Genomic DNA, 12,482 nt, shown 5'->3' with positions numbered 1-12,482 from the left:
CACAGGGATGATGCCCCCGGGGGGTGAGGAGAGGAGAGACGCATCTAAGAACCACAGAAACCAGAGGCTGCCTGGAACCAAGGGAAATGAGAGACATCCATCCCAATTGCATGCAGGGTGTGTGGTCCTGCCGACCCCTTGATTTTAAACTTCTGGTTTCCATAACTGTGTGATGATAAATTTCTGTTGTTTTGAGCCACCTGGTTTGTGGTACTTAGTTATGGCAGCTCTCAGAAACAAATATGCCTACTATCCTCAGCAATGCCTTAAGGTTTCAAGAGAAGAACTATAAAACATTTGTCGCAGCCCCAGGTATGGAAACTCTGCTGCGGTTGCTGACAAGTGGTCTGATGCTCATGGTCGGCTGTCGTGGAGGGTGTGTGTGTGTGTGGCAATTTTTGAATGGAGGGTTGGGAAATTGATCGGGTGGGCATTATCACACTCTGGGACAGAGCCTGGGAAGGCCATATGGGTGGGTGGGCTGATATATCCTTATTGACAGGTTGGTAGCCGGAAAAAATATGAAGCATAGGTGTGGGCAAGGGATGGAGAGGTCCTGGCTGAAAAAGGGGACGAGAGAAAGAAGAGCCTGGCAAAACCACAAGATGTTTTCACTCGCCTCACCTTTGGCACCAGCCCTCAAAATCACCTTTGGAAAGGCTCAGCAGGACTTAGGTCTGGCCTGGAAGTTAGAGAGGCCACCAGCTTTTTGTTCTCGGACCATTCACTTCATCTCAAGGATTATTTCCTCCTCTATAATTCTGGGAAGATTTAGCTATTTGATTCCAACGGGAGAAATAGAAAATCCTAGGATGAGTTCACTTGCAAAAGTTAATTCCCTCGCAGGAGCTCATTGCTTGCCTCATTCTGGTTTGGATCCAACACTGTCACTTACATTGTTCTTCTTCATTTCTCCCAGAGCTCCCCCTACGTAACGTGGATCTAGTTACTTAGTCTGTGATGTTACGATTAAATTTTAAATTTCCGAGTACCAGAAGATCTCCCCCGAAAGGGATTTCTTTTTCTCGTAAACATCCCAGATTTCTTTTTCTCATAAATGTCACTGGAGCTCGCCCCTTTGGGTCCAGTGACATCCCCTTCCATTTGGGCTGCTTCTTCCTGTCCATGTCAAGGGCCTCACACCTCAGGCCTGGACTGTGGCAGTGCCATCCCTGGAAGGAGCTTCCGGCTTCCACGAGGTCCATTTGCTATCTTGCGCTGGCAGGAATCTGGGGCTCACCCTGGGCTCCCTCTTTTCCTTCACTCCAGTTAGTCGCTCCAAAGCCTCTCTCCTCTGAGTCCTGGGGACCTCTCAGACCCACCAGCTCCTCTCCATCACCACCTCCACCACTGCTCAGAACTGCCGACATGGCTCACAGGATGCAGCCCGTCTCCCTCTCCCCTTTGCCCCCAGGAGGGCCTTTCTGAAGTACAGATGGACCTGTCACTCCTCTGCTTCCGGCTGTTCAAAGTAGGCCCCTTTAGTGCGGAAGGAAGCCTCGATGCTCCAGTGGAGTCTGTGAGGCCCTTGGGAGTAGCTCCTAAGGAGAGCCTCAGTTGGGAGCCTCACAAAGTCTTGCCCTCCTACCTGCTCTTCCCCAGCCCCTTGATCATCTGTGCTAGTAGATTTGCAGTGCCCAGAGCAATTCTTTCTTTCTCCCATAGAGTCTTTGCTGGCTCGCTGGCCCACTTGTAAATTCCACCTTGGACCTTCACTCCCACTCTTCCTTTAGGACTCAAAAGGCTTTTCTGGATGGCTGTGTCCCTCATGCTATGCACATCTCTGCCATGGCACAGCAAGTTCCCGGGGAAGGGGCATTTTATGCATGGCTACACACACACACACAAAAGGCTCTCAACGTTGACCTTGCTGAATGGATGTGTGCATACAGGAGTGGAGGAATGGATAACTCAGAGCATCGTGATGAAACCCCATCTCCAAGCCGGTGGGAGTTGCGTGATACTCACTGGGCTGTGCAGAGCAAGGACCAAGAGAAAATCTTCCCTCCTCAGAGGCCACATGTGGCCCACAACTGCATGATTGGGAAAACAGTTAATATTTTAAAAAGCAAGGTCCTCTAGACTTTCCTCCTGGAATACTTTTCAACAAGAGGGAGCCTGGAGTGTGGCAGGCATGGAGCGGCTCTGCTCCAGCCTGCAGGTGGGGGAGGTGGGACCATGACACTGGCTTTCCCTCAAGCCCTAAAGCTCCAGGCTCAGGTTGATCCTGGGAGCTTTTTTTTTTTTTTTTTTTTTTCTGCAACCAAGAAGCGATTTGCTGAAAGGTGACCTCATTCTACATTTCACAATACCTGTGTCACATAAGCAGTTCGTGCTGCCCCACGGTTTCCTGTAAACATTTACACTGATTTGAGGCACCAGGGCTAGTCCCCAGTGATTCTGGGAAAGACTTTTTAAAAACTGAGAAAATAAGGACCCTCAGTCCTACTGAGCATTGGACATGCAGGGGTAATGACACAGTGGAGGTCAGAGCCGGGTGATAATCAGCCTCAGGAAGCGCCCGAGGTTCTCTGTGGTTTGCTTTCCCAGCATTTTTCTGGGAAGATACAGAGTGAGGTTTTTGTTTCGAAAGGGTGGAGGGTACGGGGTTTGAAGGCCTCTGGGGACTGTGTGCCAGATAAATAGTCTGAGCCAGTGGCAGAGCTCAGCTTTCCCACTGTCCAAATGCCAGCCCAGCCTGCCCTCCTGAGCCCAGGAGGCTGCAGCCCCATTTCTGGTGCCCAAGAGCTAGTTTCTCTCCTCAACCACTGGGCTTCCAGATTTCTTCCTGGAAGTGGGGGTGCAGGGAAGACAGATAAAGCAACAAATGGGGCAGAATCCTGCCTGCTTAAGCAAGTCATGGCCTTTCGCTTGTCCTCTGTATTTAGTTTCCCGAGGTGGTTACATCATTCACCACAAATTTGGTGACTTCAAACAATCTAGTTCCAGGTACAGTGGTGCATGCATGCCTATAATTCAGGAGACTTGGGAGGCTGAGGCAGGAGGATTGCAAGTACAAGGCCAGCCTCGGAAATTTATCAAGACCCAGTCTGAAAATGAAAAGGACTGGACTTGTAGCTCAGAGGTAGAATGGCCCTGGCTGCAATCCCAGTACAAAACCCAAACCAAACCAAACCAACAAAAAGATCGCCACATGAGCAAACAGAAAACCCCTATGTACTCCCATTCTGGAGGCTGGAAGTCTAGACAGCGTCGTCAGTGGTGCACAGTCCCTTTGGAGGAACCGAGGCAGAATCTGTCCCTGGCCTCTTCTGGTAGCTGGCAGTCCTTGGTGTTCTCTGGTTTGTGGTCACGTCACTCCATCTGCCTCCATCTTCACATGACCTTCCCTGCACATCTTCTGTCTTTCATAAGGACACTTGTCATGGGATTTAGGATCCACCCAGGTCATTGGGCATGATCTCTTCTTAGGATCCTTAATTACATCTGCCAAGGCCCCCTTTTCCAAATACGGACACCTTCACCGATCCAGGAGGGATACATCTTCCAGAACCCCAATCAACCGAGTGCTCCCTCCAGATGGAGGACAGGGTGGGCCTCCTGGTGCTCAGACTGGTCTGATGGATCTGAGCATGTGATTCAGAAGGAGGCGACTAGCACGCACCATGAGGGTCGGCGGGTGGCGGCGCACTGTGCTGTTACCTATCTCGTCGCCACCTCCACCTGAGGAGGCATTTGCCATGACATTTCTTGGATGATGAAGCTAAGGTCACACGGCATCAGTAAATGACAGAGTGGGAGCTAAAGTTCACACCTGGCGTGTGGAAAGTGCTGGGCAGAGAGTGACCCGGTTCTAGGCCTGGTTCTGCTCCTGTGTGGCTGAGCCGCGTTGCTTGACTCCTGGGTGTCTCAGGAGGACCTGGCCTTGACCCCAGAGCCAGGGCAACACCTGGAAGCCTCCTGGAAATGAAAATGGGAGCTCTGCCCCCTCCCACACTCCACCAAGACCCCAGATGACTCGAATGCCCCTGAGAACTCGAGAAGCTGTGTCCTGATCACCTCTGGCCGTGGTGACCTCTGGGAGCCTGTCGGTTCACACGTGCTCAGGATGAAGGCTTCATCGTCAGGAGAGCCCTCCTGGGCTGACCCAACAAGAGCAGGACTTGGAAGAATCTGGTGAGAAGTGCAGTCCCTAGGGGCTGGGGCAGGGGCAGCAGAGGACCAGAGCCCTGGGACAGAGGTAATGGTGGCTCTGTGAAGGTGGGGATTGCTTGGGGGTTACCTCTGACCTTGACCACATGCACAAAACTCCAGGGGAGCAGAGATGCCAAAAAATGAAATCTGTAAATTCTGTGTCAATTGGAGAAATAAAATCTAATTTTATGGCATTCTAAATTATTATTTTGACTCACATAGGTGGGTAAGGGGTGAGGAGTGCATGTAGTCTTGGTGGTACCTGGGACCTCTGTCCAGTAGCATAGCCACTGGCCACCTGTGGCTATTGAGCCCTGGGAATGCGGCTTGTCTGAGTCTAAACCTTCTGTAAGCATAAAGTGCATGCTGGATTCCGGAGAATTAATATTTTTTTTAAAAAAGCAGCATGTAGAATACCTTGTTAACACTTTTTAGGTTGATTCACCTAAGGAAGTTGATGTTTTTGATATAAAATGAGGTTAAAATAACATAAAATAATGCATTTTATCTGCAGTTTTTCTTCTAAAATTTGCTTCTCAAAAATTTTAAATGACACTACTATTCATTTAAATTCCACTCTGGAAGGGCTGGTCTATCCATGAGAGGGCCACACGGTCTTGCAGACAGACATGGCCAACAATATAATGTTGCTTCCACTTGTACTTATCAAAGAAGGTGTCTAACACTCAACCAAATCAGAGCCCTCTGAGGCAACTCTGGTTTTTATAACTTGATGATCTTGGGCAAGATACATAACCTCTAAGCCCTGCGTCCTCATCTGTGAAGTGGTTCCAATAACACCAGTTGTACAGATTATGGGGGTTCTGAACATGGTGACGGGTAAGTGACATCCAGCTCAGGACTGGGCATGGAAATGGTGCTCCACACAGTAACCAGTTCCACATTGGTCCCACCTTGTTGGCTACATCCCAAATAGGGAAGAGAACACTGTGAAACTTTGCATTCAATAGGTGCTCACTCTGTGTACTGAGCTGCACTTTCATCGCAAGTAAGAGAGTGGGGACTGGGCCATTCTCACACCCAGTTAGTCTCCATCCCCAGGCCAGGTGTCAGGACCTCACCCAGGGCAGCAGGAGGCTTCCCCTGTCTGGAAAGCACCTGAGAATCCCACTGCTCAGCAAAACTCAAGGTCATAAACATCCTGTGGCTTCCATGCAAAATCTGCTTTCCACAGCTGTCCTCCTAACAGGAACTTTGCTTGTGGGCTGAGAATGTGCGCCTTCTCTCCCTTCCTCTGTCCATCCCTCCCCTTCCTCTCTCTCCTCCTCCCTCTTTCTCTTCTTCCTTTGCCTCTCTCTCTCTCCTCCCTCCTCTTCTCTTTCCCATCTCTTTCTGATTTATTCAAGAATATATACTATGTAGAAATCCCTCTACCACTTTCCTACCAGATCTTCCCCAACCCCCAGCTCCTCAGGACTTCTCAGAATTTCTTGGGCAAGGCAGACTATTTCTCATACTGAAGCAAAATATATCCACTTAGAACTTCCATCACGGATCCTGATATTTTTCTCTCTGCAGACACACACAAAAATTTGTAGCCATATTTATAGCCATTTATAGCCATTCCTAGGCAAGCAAATCTCCATTCATTTCCTTCTAAGTATAAATCTACCACTTGTTTTTGCAAAAGTATTATGCCAAGTAAAAGAAACCAGACCATAGGCCCCGTATTGTATGATTCAGTTTGCATGAAGTTGCAGAGCTGGCAAATCTTTAGAGACAGGTGGGGTATCTGTGAGTGCCTGGGGCTGAAGGGAGGGATGCTAATGGGCTTGACTTTTCTTTTGGGGGTGATGGAAATGTTCTGGAATTAGTGGTGATGGTTGCACAACTCTAAATATACTAAAACCCACTGAATTATATGTTGCAAGAGGGTGAATTTTAGGGCATGTGAATTATATTGCATTAAGAAAAATAAAAAAAAATACCTGTGGATTCAAATGGCTCCTGTCAGTTGTTAACAGCCCCGAGCAAGGACTTCACAGGCCGTCCTTATCTGCTGGTAGCACAGTGGTGTGGCTGAGATGGACTAACTATAATGTCTCTGAATTGGTGACATCTGGAGTGAATGATAGGAATGGCACCGACCCCACTGTTCGCCACTAACTGGCTTGGTGACTTGGGGTTTGTTATGTAACTAGTCAGGGCCTTCATTCCTCCTCTGAAAAATGGATTTTTTTATGAGGATAACTTAATGAGATTTTGTGTATAAACTGTCTAAAAAATTTTAAATTTCCCATTAAATGTAAAAAAAAATATCTAGGAAATTTAATTAACCCCATCCCTTGACCCTTCTCTCCTATCCATTTCTCCTGTCCTCTTCTCTCAGGCTGCAGGAGAAGATCCCACAGCTGTGTGGGCTGGAGCCATGAGAAGACATGGTTTCCCTACTCAATGGGGCCCTGAGCAGCAGTCTTCCTGGTCATCTCCACCTCTTTGCTACTCAAGGGGTGTTCCAAACCGTGACTCAAGGCCCACACTCCATTGTCAAACCCATCTCTTTGGTAGATGATCTTGCCTGAGCAGTGTCCCGTTTCATGCATGAGCACCTTTAATTTTTGCCCTGACCACACTGTGGAATGTATCTCCTCCAATTGTCAATCTCAACTCCTTCCCTCCTCCTTCTGGTTCAGGGCAAATCCTTCCATCTGTGCTCTGGATTTCTCTTCTTTCAGAATTCTGGACCCAAACCTTGTTACACCAGTGGCCTCCTTGGACCCTAAGCTTTGCTCTGTAGCTTTGGACCTGGGGGCTCGCTCCTTCACCTCACCCTGGTCCTGGATTTACCTCACTCTTGCACCGTGTAAACAGCTTCTCCAATTTTGACCCTGGGGATTCTCAACTGTGGCTACAGCTTTGTACTCACTCAATCCACTTCTCTGTGCGCTTCCCACATCCCTAATCCAGCTCTCGTTAGACCTGATTTCCCCACCACCTCCACGAAAGGAGTCAGGGGGGTTCAGATGACATTAGGACCGCAAGAACTACACTTCTTATGGACCTTCTCTCACCTCAAGCTCAAAGTAACTGTCCTAATATCCACCCTCTGCCCATTATATAGAATCCTGAAAAGTTATAGGGTCTGATTATATCTTTGGGAATTTGAATAAAGAGATCATTAGAAGTGATCAACTTGAATTAACTTGGAACACATAAGATAAGTAGGTCATTTTCTCACCATCGTGGGAAAGTTGATTATGAGGTTGAGTCTAATCAACTTCTGAAACAAATTAGCAGACAAAAATGTATTTTCATACCCATTCCTTTGCAGGCTTTGTACAGCGTTTTGGCATCTCGATCCACATCGAAACCCTGAAGACTTCTCTCTTTGGCCTGGAGAAAATAATTCGAAAGGTGAGTGGATAATAGAATCATTTAAATTTTCTCTGCCTGAAATGAGTAGCTAACTGGAGGACCAAGCCGTCATCTGAGCAAGAGACCAGCTGCCACGTTTCACGTGGGTGGTGTGGAAATCGGGGGGGGGGGGGCTCTGGCCCTGGAGAAAGAGCTAGTACTCTGCAGGGCCAGCTGGCTTTGGTGACCATTGAAGAATAGACCCTTCTGTTCTCAAGGACAATAGTCTTGGCCAATTTTGTGAAAAGCAATTTTCATATCAACCCCTTCTTTGTGTGTCTGTCTCTGAAACAGGGACTAATACAGTGGGCCAATGTCCTGGAGTGCTGGTTCTCTGCTTTGTCACGAGACACAAGTCTATCTAGGGAATAGGTTTTGCCTGCCAGAAGCTATGAATTCTAGGATCTTACTACAGATTCATTTGGATCCCTGCCATCCACCCAATGAGGTACATACATTGTCAGTGGTATATTATGAGAACAAATAAGAACATAGTTTTGGGGTTTTAGTGCTCTTTGGGGAGAAAAAAGTCCTGTTTATATGCCGAGCCATGTCCCATACTTCAGCCTTTGGTTTAATACATGTACTAATGTATCCACAGTTACTATGTCGATATCATTATTATTTATTATTTTTCTTTCAACAGACCTACTTTGTTTTAACTTAAAGTTAATTTTTAAAAAGAGACTTTTATTAGCACTAAGCTGGAAAACCAGTGTTGCTTGCTTAAGTAGAAGATAACTATAAAAATATACGTATTGCTATTAAAAAATTTAAAGATGTGAGGCTAATCGCAGTTATGCAGCTAGTGACCTTGAGCACACCCAGAGTTTTCTCAGTTCCTTGCCTCCCTTTCCTCTGTGAGGCAGCACGTGTGCCTATATTTCCCGTCCTTCAGCAAAGGCTGGTTTAAGTGCTAGTTCCCGAACCTCCCCTGCTGGTCTCCCCCTCCTGTCATGTCCTTTGTCTCCTAGAGGGAGTGATGGTAAACCACATAGAGCATATGTTGCATTTATCTGCCTGACCTCAGCTTTCCTTTGGGAAATGCCCCTTCCCCCATTTATGTGATCTCACAGAGTCATGAGACTGGAACCCCGTGGTCCAGTCTCCGTCACTGTTGTGGGCACCTGCCCTGTCACTCTGGCAGTTGTGATTGGTTTAGGAGTGAAGATATGATCCACACCGTATCCATGAGTCTCTCCGTTGGCTAGTATAATGAGAGAGATATGTGTCTCCCCACTGTGACTGTGCATCTAGGGCTGTTGGCAACCATCTTGTCCACAACATAAAGAGGTGGAGAGGGCGGGAGGGAGAGAGAAGGAGAAACAGAAAGGGAATGACATGCTTAGATGCAGCAGTGCCTGTTTCCTGTACTTCCCCAGCCTCATTAACTAACAAACTTCCCCTTTGGCTAAGTTAATATGAGTTGGATTTCTGCCCTGGCAACCCAAGTGTCCTAATAGACATGGTCTGGAGGAGGTCTTGGTTAACGGAGAATCATGGGCTCCTGAGCCAAAGGGTCTGCAGGGCCACCGATCATCTCACTGCCTTTTGAAACACAAGGGCCTGGTCCATCTTGAGGTATCTATTCCTGAAACAAGCTGGGAGGGGATCTGACAATTTTTTTGAACACCTGCCCTGTGCCAGGTCGTTTCTAGACTTTTTTCATCACTCACAGGGAAGAGTAAGCATGAGTGGGCCACCTTCGAGGTAAGGAGACCTGGGCTCAGATGGGTGAGGGTATTGTCTGAAGCCTTGCAGGAGGCAGAATTTTATCCAGCTCAGTTGACCAGCTGAAGCACACGCTCTACCTGGCCACTGCCCTCTCACATTCCAGTTATGTCAAAGGTCTTTGTGCTTAGGCAGAGGGGTGACATGTCCCATTTTCCTTATCCAAAACTTTTGTGGGGTGTGGAAAGCTATGTGGTGTCTCTGAAGGCTTGCTGACAGGACCAGCTACATAATTTTGCAGAGCTCAGTGCAGAGTGAAAGTGCAGGGTCCCTTGCTCAGAAAGTAAGGAATTTTAACACAGTGATGCCACAGCATTAAACCCAACACAAAGCCCTTCTGAGCACAGGGCTCTCGGAGACTGTACAGGCTGTGCACCTAAGAGGCCCACCAGGCTTTTCCATCAAATTCTAGAGAAAGTGGAAGTTGCAATCTCAGAACTGAGTGTGTGTGGGTCTTTGCTTTTCATTGGAAGTATCTTGGAGGGCTTCAGAAGGAAGGCAGAACGGAACCAGAAACCTACTAACAGACTAACTCACTAACTGTTCTGGGGGTCCTGCTAGTCTCCTCAGGGCAGGGAATGCGGTGGGACACTGGCTATCAGTCCCACTTCACTGATAAATGGAAACACACAGGCTCTGCAACTGGCAGTGCAGGTTATGCCCTACCTGAGGGCACCGAGGGCTGGGGTCACACCTGCCAACCAGAGCTGGCAGGGCTGCTTCCCCACTCAGGGGCACCTTTTCCTCTTTGTACAAAGAAGCTGTGTGGGTTTGTAGCAGCCAAGCGTAGGCTTGTCTGAGATCCCCTGGCCAAGCAATGGCTGGGTTGGAGCCAGGGCCAAACCAGGACTTTCTGATTCTGGCAGATATAAAATGACATTCCTGGCCCTCATCCCCTTCCTGTTTTAGTAAGATTGTCCCATGATCCAAATATCACAAAACTGTAGGAGCTGAGAGATGGGAAAAGGACCCTTTGAACTTGTCCAGTTTGCTAATCCAAGGTTAAAGGTTAGTCCGTGACCTTTGGCTTGGGGGGTGCAGTGGACAGGTGCTGATTCATGTGCTAGGAATGGACCTGCTGCTGAGACTTAGATCTTTTTTGCTTGGCGATAATGGCAGGTAGCAGTCTATGTCAGAGGTACTGCCAGCAGCAGGGCAGACTGAGGTCACTGGCCCCTGGCTCCTTGTAGGAACCACTGTTTGTCATGTTGGTCATCCTTCCTAATCCACTGGAGAAGAGAACACAGTCTTGTTCCTTGTAACAGCAGGATACGTGGTGTTGGAGCCAAGGAACCATGTGATGTGATGATTTAAAAATGAGCGACACAGAGAGAGAGCTGCCTGGAATCTTCCCCTCTGAGCATCTGCGGCTGCCTCAACAATGGTTGCATTCATGAGGGATGCCAGTGTCCTGGCCAGGGTGTGCTGTGGCTCCTTCAGAGGAGCTGGAAAAGCACTTCTCTGGATGTCTAGGGCTGCATTCCATCCCATTGTCCATTGTTGGAAGGGCAGGCAGCTGGCTCTGGGGCCTCAGGCCAGCTTGCCAAGCAGGAGATTTAATTTAAACCTGAAGCCACTGAGCAGAACTTCTACATGGAGTGGGAATTTGAGTCAGGTCCAGAATGGGCGCCCTGGAGACTAGCACCTGGTCAAGTGCTTCCTGAGCCGGGGAGACTCCTCTTGCCTTCCATCTTCAAGCCTGTGGAGGCAGAGCTACAGGCCTTGTTGTGTTCTGTTTGATTTTTAACATCATTTGCACAGACACCCAGGAAACAGTGACGGCGTAAGAAATTAGATGCCAATAACAATGGTTATGAAAGTCTGGGCTGGGAGCCTCTAGGAATTGTGCTTTGAATGTGGTTCTGTCCCTTAGTGACCATGGAAACCTGGGTCATTAACCTGCAGGCCACCATTTCCTCATCAGTAAAAGGGGTTTAGAGTCCACTTTTCAAGGGTTGAGGCTTAACATGGAATAACATTTCAAGAGCCAGGTTCATGGGGAGCTGTGTAAGTGTTAGTCCTTCCCTGGTTCTTTGGGCCACCTTATGGCTTTTTGTCTTATAATAATAATTACAAAACTTCATAAAGTGATATTTATGCAGGTTTCAATAAAATATATTTTAATTTGACAAGTTTGAAAGATATATAGATATATAAGGATATATATTCACACACACACACACATATATATTATATGTAGATAGATGTTTAATTTTGCACATTTTTAAAATATTTATTTTTTAGTTGTAATTGGACACAATACCTTTATTTCACTTATTTTTTTAAAATGTGGAGCTGAGGATCGAACCCAGGATCTTGCTTGTGCAAGGTGAGCGCTCTATTGCTGAGCCACAATCCCAGCCCCTAATTCTGCACATTTTGATTCAAGAAATTTGGAAGCTATCTAGATATGTTCCAAACTTGTTTCTCTCTCTCTATATATATATATATATATTTTTTTCTATATCTCACAACACTCCAAACAATATCATATCATAGTTTATATTAGGTGAACACTGAAGATACAGAAATCAAATTTCAGAAAAAAAGCTTTTGAGTCAGGCTGAATCTGAATCCTGGCATGACTACTTATTAGCTGTGTGACCTTGGATAAGTTACCAAACTTTGGTAAATGGGGATAATAGTGCCTGCCTCATAAGGCTCTTGTGAGAATTTATATGAAGTCATTCATGCCAAACATCTAAAATGAAGCCTAGCAGAGCCTGTGCTTAATAAATGTATGATGGCAGATCAGCAATGAATTTTCTGGACTCTTTTAAACACATTTTTTTTTGAGAAGTTTTATCTTGTAAAGGGCACCCAACAGGTCCATTTTGTTCTCTCACCTGTATTTTTTCTCTCATATTGCACCAGGGCAGTAAAGAGGTTAAAAATTCTGGCTGTGGAGTCTTTGGCCTGGGATGAAACCCCAACACCCCACGTCCTTAGCTGTTTTACTCAACAAGTGTGAGAATTCACACCTCACAGGGCTCTGAAATTTGCAGGGCTACAATCCTGGGGAGGTGCTTGCCAGTCATCCCAGAATAACTGGAAATGGAAGTGAGTACTGTCTGCCCTACCAGAGGCAGCCCCTGTTTGTACAGCGGGGACTTTCTGTCTTGAAGTTTCTTCCTTCTAGAAGGTATACATGCCACTTTCTGAGTCTCTGTGCTTATACCTAAAACAAGAGAGTGGCCCATTGTTCTCGAGGAAGGACACAC

The 12,482-nt window shown here is 47.1% G+C and overlaps 1 protein-coding gene and 1 long non-coding RNA gene across 3 annotated transcripts in view; one reads left to right on the top strand and one right to left on the bottom strand.

The window, feature by feature from the left end:
- Positions 1-12,482, top strand: part of LOC144365421 (uncharacterized) — a 97,739-nt gene that overhangs the window by 64,282 nt on the left and 20,975 nt on the right. The window contains exon 3 of the long non-coding RNA XR_013423827.1: positions 7,448-7,530. This is a non-coding gene — a long non-coding RNA (uncharacterized LOC144365421). The remainder of the gene's footprint in view (positions 1-7,447; positions 7,531-12,482) is intronic.
- The window catches only part of Anxa13 (annexin A13), a 52,694-nt gene that overhangs the window by 24,064 nt on the left and 16,148 nt on the right, over positions 1-12,482 (bottom strand). For both annotated transcript variants that reach the window (XM_005316176.4, XM_040293687.2), the window contains one exon: positions 7,434-7,509. In XM_005316176.4, coding sequence (XP_005316233.1) covers positions 7,434-7,509 — 76 coding nt within the window. The remainder of the gene's footprint in view (positions 1-7,433; positions 7,510-12,482) is intronic.

Source organism: Ictidomys tridecemlineatus, chromosome 7 (assembly GCF_052094955.1).
Source record: "Ictidomys tridecemlineatus isolate mIctTri1 chromosome 7, mIctTri1.hap1, whole genome shotgun sequence".
Lineage (NCBI taxonomy): Eukaryota > Metazoa > Chordata > Mammalia > Rodentia > Sciuridae > Ictidomys > Ictidomys tridecemlineatus.
The sequence above is the reverse complement of the archived record's forward strand: the minus strand, read 5'-3'. Positions and strand labels throughout refer to the sequence as shown.